Raw genomic sequence first — 22575 nt, 5'->3', positions numbered from 1 at the left:
ACAATGTCTGTTTTAATGATGAGATGGTGAGGAAAAAGTATGTTTTGTTTAGTTGAGGAAGTCATTTTATTTGAACACAAAAAAACCAGCCGTGACCATGTTGAGATAATGACATTATTATTATTTTCTAAAAGCTTGTCCGAAAATTAAGTGCTCAGTTGTCACAAGAAAATACACCTGTGTGGCCTCTAAGATCTGTACAGTTGTTGGGCTTGGCAGGGAAAGGGTTAAAAAAAAAAAAGTCACCCAGTCTGCCGCACGGTAGGGGTGTGAACATTTGCCCAGACACACACACAGATCGGCACGGACATACACACATCTTGTCTCACCAGAGACAATTTAGTCACTCAGCAAGCAAGACAGAAGACGGTCAACCCCTCAGCAACTCTTACCACCTTTGGAGAAGAAGTAAGTTTTAGCGTTTATCACGTTCACATGTATCTAGCTAGTAATAATGATTACGCCAGAATGTGTAAAGTTTCCTTTGTTAGTTAGTCGCCATCTGCTTTGCCTGTAGAAAACTTTTTGTCTAGCTCCTGGAAAAAAACGTTAATGTAAAAAAATCTCCTTAGTTAGCTAAGTAACAGAAAAGTAGCTAACGAACATGTTACAACAGTTAGCTACGTCAGTTTACGTTGACGTTACGGTAAGCTGACGTTCTTTAACGTTCGAAGTCTTTAACACTATTAACTGAGCAGATTTAGTTTACCTACGACAAATTGTTGAAGTCCCTGAAATAAATAAACGAAATAGTAACTTGTGTAAGTAACAAAGTGTTAACATTTTGTCAAGTTTAGTGTACAGTAGCACCCTGCCTGCTATGGTCACGTCTCAACTTTTTGTGAATTTGTGTACAGTTGTAGCTATCTGTTAACACCGGCGTAACGGCTTAAACTAACGTTAGATATGTTGTGCGGCATTTATAATATGAATTACATTGAGTTATGTCTCTTTAAAGAATCTCACACGAGTAAACCGCAAACGTCAAAGGAGATGTCAAGTGGTCCCTAAAATGAAGGACCTCCAGGATTAGCTTTACTTTCATGGGTCCAGCATATGAAGAAATCGTGAAATGATTTAATTATTAATTGAAGTATTAGCCCACTTAGATAATGTACAGTTCAATTCAGTTCAGGATAACTGTTCTCATCACAGGGTCAAGTGTCTCAACTTTAAAGTGTATTGTAATCTCCTCAGAGACAGTTTTTCCTGAGTGATGGAACCATCAGCTTTGATAAAGTGTATTACTAAAATATGTTATGTATTGTATGCTAAAACAGCATGAAAATAAGAATCACCCCCCCCTACTTTGGACTAGGTTTGATGCAGCTCAGTTATTGCATTCTTTAGCAAAAGCCCTGGTTGTTAAGAGGGTTCTGTGGGACACAAACTTATTTTTGTTGTGTGCGTGTGTGTGTTTAAGAGGGCTTGACAGGAAAAAGGTTGTGAGCTGTACGGAGGCATTTCTGTGGCAAAACTGAAAAGAAGCAATGAGTAAGAGACCTACTCGCCCCACTCGAGGCAACATCCAGTTACCACAGTGCTCTTGCATTAGGTGCAAGCTTTCTTGCAATATTGTAGAAGCAGAAATTCATATCTGAGCAGGCACACGTAGTGGAAAATTTGTTCTCAAATCTGAGTTACTGTCTGCTCTTACAGTTTTATATCTAAGTAGATTGATCAGTTATTCAGTGACAGAATTTGAAATGGTGATTTGTTTGCCTCACGCTATTAGTGACTGAAGCCTCATATTGCTGCTACTGATGATGGCCTTCAAGAGGTTAATTTAGTGGTGTTTGCATCACTTTTGAAGCTGGTTGTGAAGGAAACACAAGTTATTTCTGTGATTTAAATCAGCTGAAAAAGTCCAAAAGATTTACCCTGTTGCTGGGAGCTGATGTTTTCATACTATCACCATCTCTCTGTTTTATATCATAAATAACAAATACTTTTGTGCTTGGTTTTAGCTGCACAACTAAACTCAGAAGTCATTTTGCCTCTGGTAACTTGTAATAGGTGTCATCATGTTTTGTATAGAGACTAAATGATTAAAAACATGACCAGTAATTTTGAAGAGTAGTAGTAGGTCAAAACCAGTTGTGCTCTGTTTAGTTTTGTTGCCACAGATGCTTCATCATTTCCACTTGATGGTGGGAAGTTACCTGCCACTGGACCCCTGTGGGGGATTTCACATCTTTGTGTCACAGTGCAAGAGTCCCATCAATTCTAAATGGGAAATCCCCTCCATCCCACAGAATTTGTTGAGGCTTATCTGATGAAGCAACTCAACTGTTGAAACATTGTCTAGACTACAGATTTTGAATGACCCAGATGAATGAAAACCTTTTATAGACGTAAACAATATTTTGATAGTGAAAATTATCATTACAAGCCGGGCTAATCCTCACCCTTGCAAGCTGCAACATTACTCACAAAACTGAACTTACACCAATAGCTGTTTCTAGAAATCTATGTATGATGAAGCTGTTTCCTCTTACTCAAACAAAAATGCAATTATTTTCAGTTTAGTCACCAAAATGACACTGAACACAATGAGCTACATCCTGTCTGAACAGAGGGATAAACAACATTGATGCAGGATTCTGGCATGGTATTAAGGGCTTTATTACCAGGATGGTGTAGGCAGGTTCATGCCAGCGTGATGGCCTCACAGATGTGTAAATGGGTCATATATGAATATGATAGGAGTTGGTGGTAGATGGAGGTTGGCACATCGCCTGCCTTTTTGTATACAACAGGGCTGCAGTTGATCCATGCTGGGTCCATTACAGACGCAGTCGATGCCATCTGCCACTAATGCTATTTTCATAATCATCTCTGTACCCTATGCTTCTGTACTGGCTCTTTATACAATAACCAAACACTAATTTCAGTTCCTTTAGTGCCCTCCAAAACACTATTTGATGGTGATGATCACACATTATGCTAAACCACAGGGAGGGAAGTGGAGGCTACGATAGGACAAAAAATGGCTGTGTGAGGTCACAGAGTTTGGAAAGTTCAGGTGACTCATTTGCAGCTTTCTTAGAGAAAGTAATTTCTTTTCTGCACGTGGTTTTTGCACCATAAGTCTGATCTTACTCTCCTCTGATTCTGCCGTCCCATTTCAGATAAACTTTGTTGTCTTTTGATGTCGTTGCAGCGTTATGAATACTAACTGTTATACAAGGTTATAATGGCACTGTTTCTTGGAATTACCGCTTGGCTCTGCTTTGAATTTCCATCGCACAGTCCTTATTTTCACCTTGGAACAGATTTGTCATTCGCTTCCAGGGAGTCCAGTGTGATTGGGTTTGTCTAGGTAGGTTCAGCAAAAAATAAACCTATAAAATGGCCCCACAGTTTACAGAATCTGCTCCAAGTGTGAGCTTGCATGGAAGTTCTGCAAAAATGTTTTGAGTGTATTTATGGTTTGGTTTGGCCTCTCTGCCAACCTCAATATGGTCAGTTGGCTACTTCAGAATGAATTGGGTTGGGCCTGTTAGCCTATGTAATTTTTTGTTTGAAAAATATAATAAGTAGCATTGAGGCATTGTTAGGAATTGTTGTCAGATGGACCAGGCTCAGTCAACAAACAATGGTTGTCATAACTAATTCTTTCTTAATCCGCACTGCTGCTCACCATCTAGACATAAAGACCAGCAATCTCCTTTAAGGATTATCTACTTTGCAGGGGTATTTGCTGTGTGGTTTGGGTTTATACTGTGTTCAGTTTTGTAAACATCAACTTGTGTTGGTATTTAGGTTATCAAGTACATTTAATAGACTAGTATAAGTGACTAGTAATAATAATATTAACCTCAGTCGTCTTTTGACAGGCCTACTCTACAGATTGTGTCTTCCAAATAAAGCTGAAACCCAGATATTTACTTGTCCATGTTTGCATTTGGTTACTCTAAATAACTAGCACTCTTGTGATGGTTTCCAGTGGTTCAAATTTTATTACGTGGTGAACCCTAACTTTCAGTGTTTTATTTATCCTACTGACCCCACAAATCTAATTGGGAAAATTAGATTTGACGAAGAAAAACTGAAAATTTTATTACCAGTATTAATAACATGTTACAATAATTGGAACAGTGTGTTGCAATAATACAGTGTCACTTTAATCAGCAGACACAGGTAAAAGTCACACAGTGGTTAAAAAAAAAGACAGGCAAGTAAACAGCATGATGGCATTTTTAGACGAGTGTTGTTCATTTAAAGTATTTCTATTAGGCTATAACTCATTTGCTGTTGCTGTTTTTTTATTGCTCCACTTTTCACTTGAGTGTGCACACAGACACACCACTAACCAACTGAAGGAGAAGATAAAACTGTGACTGAGAGATGTCAGCAAAGTAAATAAGCTTTATTTGCGAGTTATTTGAGTGTTGTTTCCAAGGTAACTCAAAAGTAATTAAACCGGTAATACAACACATTAGTCTCTGTAGAAAGTTTGTTTAATGAAACATTGCAGTTTTTATTTACCCAGCTAGCACTCTGCCATGACACTATATTCATTTTCAGTGCCATATGCTTGTCTTAATCGAATCTCTAAACAAGGAATCCACCTTTATGAAAGTGAATCAAAATAAATGGAACCTTTTTAAAGGATTATAAGTAACTGTATCCTTTTATATAAAAAAATGATACACAACAAACAAGGTCATGGTTTTAGCTTCCAAAAGTAGTATACAATGTTTAAAATAGAACTAAATACACACCATTGTAGGCCCTGGCATTGGGAAGAACCTACAGTTTTGATGTAAAAGAGACAGGGAGAAGAACGGCTTGTCATCTGCTGCACGGGGAGTAGACTCTATAGGATATTTTCAGACTCCTCATATAACCACAATGGCTGGTTATATTTTCAGTGCTGCCAGTGAAGGAAAAGGTCTGGTTGTGGTAAATATTTTCTTTGGACTCGTGGAGCCAGGGCTGAATCACATTGCCAGAGAGTTTCATAAAGTGTCCCTACTGTACTGTATGTGTGATGCTGGCCCGGCCTACAGGTGTTTCCTCAAAGGAGCGTGTTACTCACAGAAAAGTCACTGAATGCAGTTACATGTGTGTAGCCTTGTGCCCTCGAGTATACATCTGTGTACATGGGAAACAGCATAGATGGGTCAGAGGTAAACTTAAACAATGCAGATGTCAGTGTAAAATGCCCAAACTTAAAATGTCATACAGCTACAGAGAGTCTCTTATGTGGTCATGTGAAATCAGCCAGACCTATTGAATATTGCTGGATATGGTTTTAAATAGGCTACTCTTGTTGTGCATTTGGTTTGAAATTGTTTGGAAAATTGACTGTAAAACACTTGTTGTGGCTAGTAAACACAGTTGTAGTTGTAGGCCTAGTTTCCATCTGCTTGTGATGACAATAGCATGCCTAACCACATGCTGTCATGGTCTCCACACAGTCATCATGACTTTACCACTCGTCACTTTGTGGTGGTCTTCCCTCCAATCTATCTCACCAGTATGGTTCTTCGTTTTTGTCGAGAATAAAACTATATTCGTTAACAAACTTGTTTTCAAAAGCATTGAATGCTGTCGTAAAATGTAAAAATATTTTAAGACAACAGGCCAATTGTTGTCTAATAAAAGTGGGGATTAGAGCAGGTTGGGCTGTTTAAGACTGGAGAAACGTGGCTGTTGAAAATGAGTTAGGCTGATGTTGCTTTGAAGATTAAAGCTGTGTTTAACCAGGAACCCAACTGTGCAGATTTTCCTGTGTCCTTGTTCTGTGGCTCATTATTAAAGCAAGGATATCTCAAGGCTAGCTGTCTTTGTTTTGTTACTGTGTCTGTTCTCCATCTTGTGTCTGTCTTCTCTTTTCATTATCATTCATTCCTTTTTTATTACTATCTGATGTTTAATTTAACCAATAAATTCTGTTTACAGAAGCGCAGCCATGGGGAAAGGATGCATCACAGTCACCAAGTACTTTCTATTCCTCTTCAACCTCCTCTTCTTTGTAAGTAATCACATTTCTTCATCACTGCTGCAATAAATGCAAACGCATGCACTGTCAGAATCATGTCACATGACTTCCACTTTGTCAGCAGCTTTATTTACCTAAGATAGAAAGATAGGTATGCTATTCTCCCTCAGCTGAACCAGACGCTCATGACGCACTGAGAGCCGTCTGAAGCCTTTCAGTGTTTTTTTATTTGAGCAAGTGTCCTTATTCAAATAGCACCAGAGATTAGTAGAGATACATAGGGTAATGTTGCTGTGGCTCTGCCTGAGGCGAGAGACTTTACAAAATACCTCAGCACAGCCAGGTCTAAACAACAGCAGATGGTTTCTGTGTGTTTCCTCCTCTCTCACACTGGCCACAACGTGAAGTCCAGTTGATATAACCCTAAAACTGACTCTGCAAGGATGTCCAGACTTTTCCAATGAGAATGCGGCTGTAAACCTGACGCGGACCTATTGATGTGAACACTCAACTGGTGTCTAATGGGAAGCGTGTGTGTCTGTGTCAGTGTTTGTCCATATGGACAGATTAGACTAGTGGAGGCTAGGGGAAGCCAGGAAGTGGTGGGCTAATGATGACTGCCGGGAGCTCAACAGTCCCTCTAAATGAACAGCTCTCAACCAGGGCTCTAATGACTGTTGTGGCGTTGGGGAGGGGTGGCAGTCCAAGGGGGGAAGCTGGTGAATCAACAGAGCCTCTCATCTATGGATTTTGCTGCCACTAGTGCCCCACAATGTCTAAACAAGGCCCCTCTTAATTACATAGAAGTTCTGCACTTCATAACCACATTACAAGGGTACATGAGGTAAAACTGATAATTTTCTGAGGTTTTCAGACGCCAGTGACAAAATGTTCCAGTCTAGAGGTGATGATTCTTCTCATTTCTTATTGCCTTGACCCCTTTATCCTTACTTAATACTGTTCAGTTTGCTGTTCTGACTGGGACATTGAAGACTGAGTATGATGGTAGATCTGTGGCTGGCTGGGTGTTAATTGTGAGAAAAACCTGCAGAGTGGGTCTCTTGATCCTCTCCACATCCTCTTTTCCTTTGCTCGTTGCTGTGAGAGAAAGAGACAATCAGACAGAGAGAAGAGTTAGGATCTGATTAATCCCAGATGTGACAGACTGAGGAAGCTAAAATAATAAGGCCCTCTGTTTATGACACACCAGCACAGATTCTTTGTTTTACTCTCATATGAGATTTGGTGCCTGATTCTCTTCTATTTCCCCTCCACAGGTCTTCGGAGCATTGATCATGGGCTTTGGCCTCTGGGTCCTCTTTGATAACCAAAGCTTCATTGCTGTTCTGCGTAAGTGTTGTAACAGTCACGCACACCCGCAGTCCTGCTGCCACGTCCTTTAGTGATAACACTCGCGTCAGCAACCATTCAGCACTTTTGACCCATGTCAGTTCAGCTGGTCTGAGTGCAGCAAAAGTGGAAATAGAGAATGGAGAGTGTGCTTGTCAAATCCTAAAAACCTCTGGCCTACTCTGCGTAGCTTATGTGGAATTTATCCCATAGGACTCATTCCCAAGGAACCACGAGGGGATGTTCGCACCAAACCAAAACTGTGACTCACAGATGGAACTTCATGACTTCCTCAGCCTCTCAAAAGCTGTCTGCCCTGCAGACATAAAGACACACAGATAAACACATATGTGGAGATCCAGGGGGGTCGGTTAGTCAGGGGAGGTGACAGGCTCACGATCATAAAGGCTTCTCAAGTTATTTTATCTTACGTTGGAAAATACCAAGTTTATTTTCCCCACAGTTTCCACAGAGTTGTACTTTGAACTTGCCGGTTCCCTCAGCTCCCCAGATGGCAGAGGTGCACACATAGAATCTCCCACCCTCGCAGATGTTGTCACAGATCTATTTGTAGACACTGCATTGTGAAAAAGAAATCAAGCCTCCAAATGACATTCTCCTAAGAGGCAAAGTTATTAGCTTTGTCACAAACAACAATGTGTCTAGCTTAGGTTATCTATTGTGAAGACACTAGAGAAAGCATAATGAAACCCAGTTCCAGCCTAGCCTGAAAAGAACAGGGAACCACGGATGGAAACTCTTAGTTGCCGTAAATCTCGTTATAAATGCTTTCAGTGTATTCATCCCAGATGGAGTATTGCCGAGAGCAGCAGTGAAGTTTTCTCCCAGCATCAGTCTATAAAGAAGAATTCTTTCAATTTATTATCTGGCAACATGTGTTGGAAGTCAAATATGGTGTTTCTTTCAATGAGACAGCAATATCGTTTTCCTATAGGAGATGAGCATATGACGTGGGTTGCAAAACTAGGTCTGATGATGAGTGTTAACTCATTCAGATCAACCTCAGATGAGGTTATAACATGTATCACTGTGCCAGATCTTCTGCTCTTATACAGACAATATTTGAACAAGAGTATTACTATTATTGATGAATTGTTTAAGTTATTCTTCAACAAAATGCCAAATGTTGGTTCCAGCATTGCAAATGTGAGGATTTGCTGCTTTTCTCTATTTCATATCACTGTAAACTAAATATATTTTGGTTTTGGACTGTTCGTCTGACAAAAGAAATGATCAGAAGACATCATCTTGAGCTCTGGAATATTGTGGTTGGCAATTTTCTGACATTTTACAGACATAACGATAAACGGATTAAACAAGAAAATCATTGGCAGATTAATCACTGGTGAAAATAATCGTCAATTGCAGCCCTAACTTTTTTTAGCTTCTGTTTGCAGTCTAAGGCCCACCTCTGAGGACTGAGCAGAGCTGGAATAATCTATATTTAGGCTTGGAGGTCTGTGCTGCTTTGACTGATGAGTTGTGAAAAGGCTGGAGTTTTGACGAAGACCAACCAGAACTGCCCTTGTGTCCTAAACTAGTCAAACTGAATCTTGTCTTCCTCTGGCTCATATTTCAGCTCTTGAGGTCACTACTCAGGGAGGACTCTCTCCAAGGTTATTATTGAGCTGAGATTGCTTATCTCCAGTCAGGCATCCAGAAAATACTGTATGCATCATTCCTGCCAGTCCCAGTCCTATTGTTATGGTAATCCATCTGTTCCTCCAGAGATAGCAGAGATCCTGCTTCACTTATACCCTGAGGATATCCCTTCCTATGTGGGGCTTGATGACCTTCTCTCCTCCATGTATTTTTGTGGCCTGTATCCAGGATGGGTCAACCTCAACTCCTCCCTGGATTTCTAACCTCACACTCTCTTACCACCCTGTAGAGGAACAAAAACCAAAGCTGCAGGCAACTCTGTTTGTTGACTCTGTGTGTTCCCCTTAGAAGTTGTACCATTGCCTGACCATAAACAGGATCTGTGTGTTTTCAGTCTCCATTCTTTATGAGTTATATTAATAGAGGCCCCTGCAGCTGTCCCAATGGCTTCAGGCAGGGGAACTTTGTAAATGTTTTGGTTTCAGGCCCCCTACTTTTCAGTTAAAGGACATCTTCCCCTCAGTGTACACTCTTCTATATCAATACAGTTAATAGTTTACCTCAGTGACATGATGCCTTGAGTTTATCTTGCTGGCACGTGCCAAAACACAGCTTGCCTTATGTTTAAACAAAAGTCAGCCCTAGAAAGGAGGTCTGGGAGCCAGAGAGTGGGCCAAAGCACAGTTTGGAAATATGCTGAAGATTAATTCAGAAACTTTCCAAAGTCATGAATAGAGAAAAGAGAACTTGGTTGGGAAATTATTTTGTTTTGGACGGCTTAAACTCTAGAAATTCAGCACAAAGTTGATCTACTTATGTTTACAATTTAAATCTGTACATAATGTCAACCATGACTTTTCTTCAGCTCTATACAAACTAAATGTGTGGCTCTGGTCATGTTTACAGAAGGAACTGCATCAGTCCCCCTCCTCCCTCAGCAGCTTTCTTGAAAGGCCCATCTTGCCCCTTTAAAATGAAAGTTCCATGGAAACCACCCGAGGAACTATTTTTGAAAATGTAGCTGAGACCTACATGGAAACTTGCCATATTACACGACAGAACAGCACAGTAACCAGGCAAACACATGCTGACTTCAGAAAAAGTGCATGTGAAATTACCACAGATTACCGATGCTAGCTCCACAGCAGGAGGACTGTAAAGTACAGTATCTTTGATACACCTGGCAGAGGGTCTGAGAGGATTCTTCTCATTTTAAGACTGAAGGATAGAAATAGCAACTAGAACGTAAATGTCCCCCTGTATATGTTTCATTGTGAGCTACTGACTCCACATGACATTAGAGGAAATAGTCAATCCAAAGATTAGATTTGCTGCCATACCATGCCAAGAATATTATAAAACTGCTTCAATTAAAACTTTAGAAGTGGTCACAGTGGAGAATTGTTTTGAGGTTGCATTAGTGACGTTTCCTCTAACTCCAGGGTGTATTTTTTTACTGGAACAAGTGTTCCTTTAATCACTGGGCTACAGGGAAACCAGACACAAACTTCTATCTCAGTTATACTTTCCACAATTAATAATCATAGAAAACTGGCTTATATTCTACATACTAACTAAATCTCTATTATGTTGATTTAATGTGCCACAAGTGCAGTGAAATAGTTCTGCTCCTTTCAACGAACATTGAGACTAAATTTCTGGCCTACTCGCTAAATAAAAATGAAACTAACTACTAAATCATAGAGTCTAGCAGAAAAACAATGATTGTGTATCATACAGTCCCAGTTCAGCACTGAAACTTGCATCACTGCTTCCTATCTCTAGATATTGATCTGTTATGCCACTAACTAGGCATCCGGAAGTCTCTTGCATGCATTTCTTGACAGTCACTGAGAATTCTGCTTAAACCATTTCATGCATCCTCCCAAATTCTTCAGGTAAATCCTGTTTTTAAGGAAGTTGTGGACATCTGCTCTTTTTGCAGACACTGGTTGTGTGTGTGTTTGAGAGAGAGAGAGAGACTGAAATAACATGCTTCAACAGAGTGCTGGATATAGAACATACAGTATGCTTGTCTGCCTCCCTTTAAATGCTACCCTACAACCACATAACTACTCTGCACATGTTGAGCTAAACGTTGAGTACCTTTAGCTTCCACTTATACTCAAACCACCACAACATGCGCTACTCTGGTAATGCAGAGTCAGAGACGTAAATGCATGTAATGACGTTTCAAGCGTGTGTCTGTATTGTAAATAAGTAGATTTATTATAAGTAACTAAATGTCTCAGTACACTACACAATCTCTGTACATAAATATATATTATATATTAGGGCTGCAACTGATTATTGTCTTCATTGTTGATTAATCTGCTGATCATTTTCCTGATTAACTGATTAAGCTTGGATCTATAAAATGAAAAAAAAAGTAAAATATGTCAATTACAATTCCCCAGAGTCCCAGGTGACGGACCAACAGTCAAAAACACAAAGCTATTCAGTTTAAAGTGATAAGAAAACAAATCCTCATAATTGAGAAGCTTGACTTCAGGATGGTTGTAGGTTTTGCTTCATAAATGTCTGAAATTATTACTCGATTGTCAACATGTTGATTCATTTTCTGTTGATTGATTATTCAAATAATCGTTTCAACTGTAGATTACATATAGAATAGGGTGTCCAATTGGTGGATAAGACACATGTGACTGCAATGTCCCTGGTTCAATTCCAGCGGTCCCCACTATCAACTGTCCATTAAAGGCTAAAATTAATAGGTTTTCAGTCTTGATTCAAACATCTCATTAGTGTTTGTGCATGTAATCGAGTGTAGAGGTTTATCCCAAATAATTGGAAATGATGAGAAAATGCTCTGCTGCCCTACAGATTGCTTTTATATCTTTGGGATGATGACACAGCCTGCATCCTGTAATAATTAGTGTACGTGATGGAATTTAAAGACTGAGGAGGTCTGCAAAGTAAGGTGGTGCCAAATCACAAAGTGTTTTGTAAGCAGCAACTTATAGTCTGACTTGTCTGTTCTATGTGTGGACATATGTTGGCTCAGTGTATGTATAGTCATTAAGTTTTACACAGTAGAGTTGTACTTGGAAAGACAAATTGTTTTTCAAATCTATGGGATAATTGATATGCATGGTGCATCTGCCAGAGGGTATACTGTATATGGTTATTACTGCATGAAGCATCAGCATGTAATATAATAAGGGAATTTGTAATAACTACATCTATTCAGCTTCCTAGTGACCAAGCCAAGAAGCGACATTGCATGATATTCATTGAGCAGCGGTGGAGGAGCTGCTGTGTCTGTCAGCTTCTTCACCAAATGGATGGGAGTGAGTTATCTGATAGCTCTGGCTGGTTCGCTTGGCCCAGGAATCTTTAGGAGTTGGAGCCATTTCACAGAGCTCAGATTCTGGCTCCATCTGCAGACCGAGCAGATGACTCTCTGACTCTCTGGAGCTCCTCCAGCCCAGATAACACACAGCCACATAATGGCTCCAGTTTATCTCCTCTCCAACCTTCCAATCTTCCATTTCAGTCCCTGTTCCCTCCTCCTCCTCCCCCTCCTTCTCCTCCTCCTGGAGCTCTCCCGCTCTACATACCAAAGATGGAAATCAATTAATCTCACCACACATTGACTTGTCTTGGTCCAACTCTCTCTGGTGGCCTATTAAAACAATCTTTTTGTGGGAGAAAGGCACTAGAATGCTCTGGATTCAGAGAAGTAGAAGGTTTGTACTGTGAATCATTTTTGGTTCGCTGTAACCATCTGTATGAGAAAAGTTTTGCATGTGAACAAGGCCTTCCTCTGAGCAGCATTTGTTTGCAGGCAGGCACTGTGGTTAAAGTAGAAAACAAGAGCAGAGATCAGGGTCCTACCTCTGTTACTCCATCATGTAAATTAATGTGTGTCAGTGCATTTTGTCTGCTAAGTGGTTATGTTTTTTGTTTAAAAAAGGAGTTGTGTTTAACTACAAACTGTTGCTGTAAAACTGTTGGAGCAGGTGTGTAGTTACCAGCGCCCATATAGGTTTCAGTGTATTGTTTCTGTGTAAGTTGAATTCTTCCTGTGTTTTTCTTTCTCTATACGTATGTTGTCTCCAGAGGAATCGTCAGACACGGTGAAAGTGGCCTCCTACATCCTCATTGGAGTTGGCTCTTTGTCAATGGCCATGGGCTTCTTCGGCTGCATAGGAGCCATCTACGAAATCCGCTGTCTGCTGGGTCTGGTGAGGAACTACTTTCACTTTAAGCTCCAATGCTAACATGCTAATGTTAACACCCTCCCCATGGCGAGATAAGGCAGTTTGAAAAACATCTGACCACAGTTCAGTCATTACCACACAGGAAACTAAATGTTCTGTTGTATGACAGAGGAAATACATCGGTTTAATTTCCTGTCATCTCTCTAATGTTGAACCTCTAATATAGGCATAAAATGCCCCAAAATAAAGCTTTCTCAGTAGTGTTTCCCTCTCTAGTCAGCTGGAGAAATTCGGTTTGTATTTATAGGACCTGCCAACTATGTATTTAAAGTACACTGTTTTTTGCATGAAACATTCACCTAAATGCACCTGCTGGAGATCTCAAGCTTGGCTAAGAACACATGATAGATTCCTGCTGACAGTAAAGCCCTTTCGCATTTCTGCTTATGTGTGGGCCGGGGGCCTCGCAGCATGTGTGGATTTACAGAGGGGAGGGAGGTGACAGGGATAAAGCCAGTCAGATGTAGGGGGTACAACAAGAGTGGGGATGGGTGCATGACCTCTACAGTGTTAAACCTGTTAGGGGTTAACTGAAGAACTGCTGTGACCTACTTCTCCCAGTGACAGTGACCAGCTGGCAGAGGACCCCCCCCCCCATCACACACACACACACACACACACGCACACACACACACACCACCTTTACACTCAGGGAGGACATAGATGAGGCTGTGGTAAGGATCTTTAAGGAAGGATCTTATATTATTCTTGCAGAAGGCTTTAGAGATTATGTTTAAGACTATAGAGCTCTATGCTCTAAGTCGAGGGGAGATTCTGGTGATTCTGTAGGTTCATCACAAGGAGCGACCTCTTTCATTTTCATATTGTCACTTGATTACAGCAGCTGATTTCCTTATTTTTTTCTTTGAATTTCCATCATTTGTAAAAGGAGACTGATTTCCTGCATTATTGTCAGTGTTTTAGAAGTTCTGATGTAAATGTTGTTATACTGACATTTTCCTTTACCCCCCCAACAGTACTTCACTTGCCTCCTGCTCATCCTCATCGCCCAGGTCACGGCTGGAGTTCTCATTTACTTCCAAAGAGATCGGGTAAGACACAAGCTCTAATGTGCTTAATTAATGTGATTTTCTCCCTTCCCTTTTTCTAAATTTCATTTCTTTATAATTTGTCCTCCCGTCTCTACAGTATTTATTTTTAATATTCTTAGTTGTTTTTTTCTTTTTTCTCTCTGTCCAAATTTCTCATGTCCTCTACCTCCCACCACACTTTCTCTTACTTGCACAGCTGGGGCCTACTGGGTGTTGTGCTCCCCCCCTTCACAGCTGTGACTGGCTGCATTTAGGTCTTAGCTAAACCTGTTAGGGAGCCCCCTGCATCCTGTGATGAAACACAGTTTCCTAACTCGACGAATGGAAAGTGACAGGATGTCGGTTTGTGACTGATGTGACATTTGATGCTGTTAAAAAAGTGAAATGAAGCAGGTGGAATGAAAGAGATGTGTGACGACCGTAGAGGAAGTAGAAAGCAGGCTGTTATACTGACGGTTTCCATTGTCAACTCTGTTCCACCTCTGTTTTTTGTGTTAGAGGGAGAGGGCTAACAAATTAATGGTGAATGAGTTTTGCTAAAGCTGCTGTCATATGCAGACATTTTAAATTGGTATGTCTAACACTGCCCAATCTAATACAGTAATTATCACCCCAGAAACCACTTTCTACTGAAGTCTTTGATGAAACAGTGCCCCCTACAGGCAGGATCACCAACTCACCGGAGTTGACTGAATATGTTTCCGTCTTTGCTGAGTTGAGTGTCAGCCTGAAAAACCAAACTGTAATAATGTTTAAAGGTTTAGTAGAGAGATAAATAAGCCCAGGGGGGAAACTTTAGTCATTAATAAAGAAAGTTAATTGGAAAACAAGTCAGAGAGGTCACAACAAACCACATATCGCCATTCAGTGAAAACCATGTGTCTCAAAGATTGATGCTTTGTCACAAAGCTAAAAGCAAGAATGTTTTTCTGAACTCATAAAAAGTTGACATTTTTGGAGATTTCACGACAGCGACAATATGAAACACGTGTGCTGACACTATAATACTAACACACTTTCGAGGCAACAGTTTGCTCAGCCTAGCCAATAAGTTAAAAGACAAATCACAAGTGGTGCACCTAAAACTAGACCAGATATAGAGACAGAGACATATATAGAGACAGAGACAGAACATATGAAACCAAACCTTAGAAGAAAAATAACATTACAGTCAGATGTCAAAAATACATCCAAATATCACATGTTGTTTGTGAGTTTTACATCAGTGGAGCATTTGGGCATCTTTAACAGGTCACACTTTTTACTGAATACACCATAACTGTGGGTGACCATCAAACAGAGGTCGGGTTTGAGCTACCTCCTGGGTTTTTCCTCTAAAACCTTTTCTATTGAATCAGGGTCAAATCAATAATAGCACTAGCCTAAACAATAGAACCAACCATGTGTGTTTGCAGTGTTTGCAGTGTGTGTGTGTGTGTGTGTGTGTGTAAAGGGAGTGTCGTGTTTGGACACACCAACCTCTACGACCGGTTTCATACTCATGAACATGGCCATTCCCTCCCAGGACAGAAACAGCCTTTCCCTTCACAAACCTCACACCTGCAGGACTCAGGATAGCTGGAGGCTGTTGTTGCTCTTTCAGCTGTTAGCCCTTCAGCATGCATATGTGTGTGTGTATGCACATGTATGTTTGTGTGTCTGTAGCTTTAGACGCCCTCCCTGTGTTTAAGGCTTACCACAGGGCAGGGTGGTGCCCTTTCCCAGAATAGGGTGAGGCTCTCACTCATCTCCTGCAGAGCTCTGAAGATACATCGCTGCTGCCGCCGCTCTGTGGTCTCACACACATAAACACAGAATCATGCTCCTACTGAGCTGTATTTGTGCAATGTTTCAGCCCAGCATGGGACTTCACAGGGCAGTACCATCCGAGGTGTTGGCCTAAGAAACATTAAGTTCAGATGTTGCGAGTAAATTACAGAAAAAGATTTAGTGTGGGTGTGTTTGTTTTCTTTTCTTCAACGCTGTCTCTCTACCGTGCATCAAAGATTGATTGCTATGTAGACAGTGTGTTGACTCTTTGCTTACATACAAACGTGCACCCACATACCATTTATGCACAGCTATTTATAGTATTTTGGAACAACCAAAAACAGTGTTTTCAGTGTTGGCGTGATGCATAAACCTTGCATTGTTGATTAAGATTTCTCATTTCATTTCCAGTTGAAATTTGAGATGTCCAACATCATAAAGGGCATGATAATCAACTACACAGGCCAGAACAGGACCACAGAGCACACCTGGGACTACGTTCAGAGGACGGTGAGTTGACTCTTCAACCTGGTTTGTACAAGATACACAAAAGTTTAATGTAAAGAAGAATTTGAACAGCCATTTCCTAAATGGTTCTTAACTGACATCGTGTCTTTCCATGTCTGTTGTAATAAACTGACAGCCAATAGAATATTTCCATAGGAATATATCCTACATAGATACATGAACAGCACCAGCTTGGCTCAACAGATGCCTTTTGGTCAGAGTTGCTATCTAAAGTGACTCTTACAGTAACTTGAGTGCATATATTTTTAGAATGGGTGTCTCCCATGTGAATTGAACTCTCAACCCTTCAGTGCTGGTCACGTTTGTTTCATTGTAATGCAGCATCCACACAATGTCGGCCGAATGGGAAGAAGAGGAAAACTTCCCATTACTTCCCATTAGTGTTAACCCCCACCACTAGCCTTGTAGTCACGTCAACTCGTAGGCTGGTGTGAATGTTTGTTCCTACTTGGTTGCTTGTAATTACCGTGTTAGTGATATGATGTGAACTCAGCATAATACACAGGGCCACGTTACAATGTCACTTCACCAAAATTAGACTTTTTATCAAGGATCCATTGTGGTATTTAGCCTTGCAGGTAGTTTTGGTTTTATGTGCCCAGATTGTGAAATTAGTCTCATAAGTTTTCTGCCTCCAGCACAATACAATAGAGGTGATTGGAATTTTGTTAAGGGTGCTCAAGACATTTGAAAGTGGCATTTAAATAGCTCAACAGAAACTTTGTCCCTCACTTTGGATAACCCACAGACCTCACAGTGAGCGGTTTTCTTCTCTACTGAAGAAATAGTATGTAAACTTCTGACTGTGAGGTCTGTGGGTTATCCTGAATAACTGAGGCATTGTTCCTGTTGAGAATTTCAGATTTAAAGTTTCAATGCTTTGCGGAGAACAAACAAAGCTCCATATTTTCTGGCTGGCAGCTGAAGTTTCAGAGAAGGATATCTCAGAATCTCAGCACATAAAACTGAAACTATTTGAAACTATGACTTTAAGAGTAAGTGAGAAAAGTTTTTTTGTACTTTGGATGAACTGACTCATTAAACTAATCAGCCCATATCAAACAAAAACAGGTCTGAAGCAAGCTGAAGTCAGATTGTCCCATGCTCTGATCAAGCCTTTTCTTCACTATCTCCTTCCTCCTCCTCTCTCTCTCTTTCCTGCCAAGCCTCTTTCCCCCTGATCTTTCTGAAGAAAACAGCAGCCAAGAAGAGATTGGTCTCCACAATAGAAATGCTCATTCACTGAGCCAGTGGATTTGCTTGTTTTGTCTTCATCTCATTTATTTTACCATTAATTTGTCTCTCTCTTTGTTTCATGTCCTTTTTTTCACTCCATCCTCTTCTCTTTCTCTTTGTCTCCTAATCTTTTTACTCACATCCTCCCTCTCTTTCATACCGCCAGATGAAGTGCTGTGGATGGACTGGTCCGGGCAACTGGTCTGAAAACATTTTGATCAAGAACAGCTCCCAGAACCTCTACCCATGTTCCTGTCACAATGTGTCCATGCATGGCACAGACGTCCAGCCAGTCGGCCTGTGTGAGCACCTGTCCACAGAACAACCCGTCTTTGAGAAGGTACATAACGCTAAAATCTGCCATGCTGTTTCTGCGCTAAGGTTGAAAATCAATTTGAAAATCATAATTGTGGATTTACTGAGGAAGCCAACAGCTGTTTATACACATTTTCTCATTTCAGTATCAAGGCTGTCACAGCAGACATTACTCAAACGGTATATGTGAATACACTTCAGTTAAAGAGAAGCATAATTCTGCGATTGGTTGTAAAATCCTTCTAACTGTGCCTCCGTGGTTCATAATTCTTGTGGTCACTCGCTCTCTCAGGCACCGTGTGAAACTGCTGTGTTGGAGCAGCTGCAGCTTCAGCCTGCCAGTCTGCCTCGCTGTGCTGAACCAAACTCTTCCATCAATGCATGTTTCGACTCTGTTGCCAGCGTTTAAATTTCGCCTGATGATCAGCAGTGATTCATTCACTACACCGACATGTTGGATATCACTTAGTTCAGATGTTTTTGGGTTAATTCACAATATCTTTAAGTGATACCACAAAGGCGAACATAACGTGCATTTTTATGTATTTTAATCTTTTGTTGGCATAACATTAAGTCTCTATGATGGGGTTTGCAACATCAGACAGTAAGTGAGTGCTGAAACATTTTGACAGTCTTACCTTTCACAATGTGTATTGTCTTCTGTAAATGCTACCCAGCCCCTCTGAGCTTTACGCTCAGTGTTACTTCAGCTCGCCTGCATTGTTCTCAAAGACCTTTTACTCATTACGTAAGTAGGTTTGACTCGTGTTGTGTAACTCTGCCAGCTCGGCGTGGCACTGCAGTCGAACTCAATCGGCACGGTGAATACCGACTGCTGAGGCGTGTTGTTTGTGCTGTGTGATTTGTTCAAACACCAGGGAAGCTCTATTGTTCTGTTGTTTGGTCTGCGTGTTTCAGAAACTTTACTCTCTCTCCACCGTTTTCCTCTGCTCAGCTAAGCCGTGTTATTCTTCCCCTCTCTGACTCAGTCCAAAGCCAACAGTTGTGTTTTGAAAAGGCTCTGTTCATGTCCGGCTGGGATCACATAGCCATTCATCTCTCCTGTGTATGTCGGCCAGCATCCCCCCTTTTTCCGTGTCTTTCTTAACCTCTCTCTCTTTCTCTTCTCTCCTCTAGGGCTGTATGTCCAGCGTGGAGAAATGGCTCCTGGACAACTGTGGAGTTATTCTGGGAATCTGTGTCGGTGTAGCAGTCGTGGAGGTATCTATCTATCCCCCTGTCAAGCCTTAAAGGATGAGTTTTTTTTAAGGACTATCTTAATACCATACTCTCATGCCATATGTACTGTACAAAAAGAGTCACTGCTATCATTCCTCCTGTTCATACTGGCCATGAATCAATCTCTCCCTGACGCAACTCCATCGCAAAAGATAGGCGACTAAATCCCCCCGAAACTTGAAAATTCTTAGTGTAGCCAAAGCTAATATGAGTTTGAAGCCTGAGTTAAAGGAATATTTTACCATTTTGAGAAATGTGTCTATTTGCTTTTTTGCCGAGGGTTAGTTGAGAAGGTCAATGCCACTTTCATGTCTGTTAAACATGAAGCTGCAGCCAGTAAGGGGAAACGGCGAACCTGACTCTGTACATAACCTCCCCGTTACACTTAAAGATGTATAACGTATTGATCAGTGAGCTTTAGAGGTGCTGGTAGACAGATTCCAGTCTTCCAGCCTTTATGCTAAGCTAAGCTAACCGTCTCCTGGCTCCAGCTTCATATTTAACGAAAAGACATGAGAGTGGTATCTCATTTCATTTCTGTCATGTCTTTAAGCTCTTGGCTTTCTCGCTTAGAGCATTTAACTCTCTGCAAGCTACATCATCTTGTTGAGCCCTCTTCTTCTGCAGTGGTTTAATGGCACTCAATTGGAGATTTAGCGCCACTGTTTGTCTCGCTGAACCAATTCCTAACATTCGCATAACTGTAGTGTATGGAAACACACATTAATTCACATTTTCTTTTGCCAATTTTCTGGAAATTGGGTTAGAATTTGCCTGGGAACCTGTCCTCCACATGTATATGTTTCTGGTCAGTTTCAACTCCGATAACTAAGCTGACAACTCCATTTTCTGCAGCTTCTTGGGATGATCCTCTCCATGTGTCTGTGCAAAAGTGTCGTCCAGGAGGATTATACCAAAGTACCGAAGTACTGAGCTGAAGACAGAGCCAGCTTCACACCACACACAGATGGATGGACTCTTTTCCTCTCTCTTTTTCTCTCTCTCCTTGTCTCACATTCTTATGAACACACACACAAATTAAGACAGCTGTCTCCACCATTTGAGCATCTCCTGCCTTGACAGCTGTGTAAATTTCTCACGCCCCATATGTCCCTCTCACAAACACACACACACACACACACACACACACACACACACACACACACACACACACACACACCTCTCAATCAAGCTTGACACACTTGTTGGACTCAAGTCCACAAGTTACCATTGTTGTCTTATTGTTTTGTGTTTTTTTAAGGAGACATTTATGATGTTTTGGTGGAATTTTTGTGGTTTGATACTATGCAAATGTTCATTTATGTGTTGTTTTGTTTTTCCTTGGCTGACCTCAATGAAGCGCTTAACATAGTAGAGAGAGCACTTTAGTGACATTTTGTGAGCTGAGAGCCAGGGCATCTTGTGACTCTGGGGCAAGAGAGATGAGAGGGAGACGGCAGGGTGTGGGTGGGTGCGTGGTAGACGCTCTCAAGGATTAATGCCACTATGTGATCCTGCAGGTGGTATTTTTGGTGCAGAGGGTGGAGGAGAGGCCCAGGGCTGAGTCAGGGCAGGGCTGCTGTGGTGGAGGTTTTGGCTTCTTTCATCAGCTGCTTGTACCCAGTAGCCCTGATATTAACCTCCGTTTACACGCACCGCCTCCTCCTCCCTCCCGCTATCCATCATCTGTTTGCGTCTCTAAATCACATCTCTGTCCTTCTCTCGGGTGTGTCTGACTGGTAACCAGTAGCTTTCCAAAATGGCTAGTTTTGCATGAAGTAAGTGTGTGTATGATGTGTTGAGTGAGTATTTTATTTCTTTTTGTTCTTTTTTTTTTTTATATATATTCTCATGTCATTTCTGTTTTTTTACAACTGCACATATGACTTTGGTAAGGGATTATAGCACTTCAGTGCTTGGTCAGCGTTTTATATGGGAAAGCTGTCACCCACATGCTCTTGTTTTAAGAGTCCTATTGTTCCTTGTTTCCTGTCTATTGTTTATGATGTACAGAATGTGGCCGCAGCAGCAGCAGCTCGTCAGCACTATTTTGGTCTGAATCAGAGAAATTGGATCCCTTAGAGTGAATCTGTCGTCACTCTCAAAGCTGTATTTTCACTTCTTTAGCATAGCGTGAGTTTATGAACAGACAAGCTACTGTAGTGCTTGCGCCGAACATCTTTATTTAAGCTCCTCACACCTGCCTCCATTTTGAAGGAATCATAGCAATAACATATGAAAACAGCAGCTGTGTGACCACAGTGTATTTTCCCCTCTCTGCATGATGGTTTGTTTGCCCAGAAGTAATTTTTCCGGGTGTATATTATTGGTAACAAGAGCAGAGAAAGCGTTGGGAGCTGACATTTATTATTATAATATTGCATATTTCAGAAGCCGCTATGACCAGAAAATGACTGTTCATCAACTCGTGCTATCTTTGCTAAAAATGTTTCACAAAAATGTTGCTTTGAGTGTCCTCATCCATCTCATCATCTCAGTCCTTCCACTTCATTTCAAACACACTATTACGGCTGAATTTATGGTTAATTTAGTGGATAGATTGCACTTTTATGTGGTTGGTAGTTTTTCATGCCATCACACACGAGTCATTTCAAATCTTGTTCATCATGCTGCAATTATACACGAGGGCGGAAACTGGTCATTTAGAAAAAAAACAGCTGTGTTTGTCAGAATTACAGTCAGCCTCTATTTAATGACCTGTCAAATTGAAACATTAATTTAACTTAATGAGAGATGAAGGCTTTTTATTGTGTGTTTAAGATATTTTTACACTTTTACACTTTGTTTAGTAGAAAAAATATTTGTGGACCTGTAAGCCATGTTTAAACAAATGTTTCTTTTTATTATTGAGAACTATTAATAAACCTGAACCCACTAGAATCCGTTGAGCTCTTCTTTCATTTTGTGTTCTTTAGATTTAAACAGTGGTCACAGACATGTAGACAGGTTACTATTTGAGCTTTCCTTTGGTCGGTTGTCATTTTGTACCTAGAGCAACCAGAAGATGGCAGTATATGTTCAACAGTGTCACAGTTTCAGACAGAAATGCATTTGGACGAGATGAGCAAAATTAGTCTGTTATGGCGTTTTAAGTGTAAAATGGAAGATTCCTCATCAATGAATTAATTATGTTTTAAAAACCTGATTTGTAGAAGCTGCAGGTTTAATTATGGGCTTCATGCAGATTCTTAAGAAACGCTTATTTCACTACCTTCCCTGCCCTACACCTCTAAGCTAATTAATTTCA

At 40.8% G+C, this 22575-nt stretch overlaps 1 protein-coding gene across 1 annotated transcript; it reads left to right on the top strand.

Moving 5' to 3' along the window:
- The first annotated feature begins 346 nt into the window (after window positions 1–346).
- On the top strand, window positions 347–22186 carry cd82b (CD82 molecule b). The gene is made up of 9 exons (XM_070907430.1): window positions 347–408; window positions 5911–5983; window positions 7228–7300; window positions 13007–13131; window positions 14145–14219; window positions 16401–16499; window positions 17920–18093; window positions 19206–19289; window positions 20163–22186. Exons 2-9 carry the CDS (start codon window positions 5921–5923, stop codon window positions 20238–20240), a joined length of 771 nt encoding a protein of 256 aa, XP_070763531.1. The 5' UTR covers window positions 347–408; window positions 5911–5920; the 3' UTR covers window positions 20241–22186.
- The last annotated feature ends 389 nt before the right edge of the window (window positions 22187–22575 follow it).

The sequence above is a fragment of the Enoplosus armatus genome, chromosome 6, assembly GCF_043641665.1.
Source record: "Enoplosus armatus isolate fEnoArm2 chromosome 6, fEnoArm2.hap1, whole genome shotgun sequence".
In the NCBI taxonomy this organism is placed as follows: domain Eukaryota; kingdom Metazoa; phylum Chordata; class Actinopteri; order Centrarchiformes; family Enoplosidae; genus Enoplosus; species Enoplosus armatus.
Note: the sequence above shows the minus strand (reverse complement) of the source record. Positions and strands in the feature narration are given on the sequence as shown.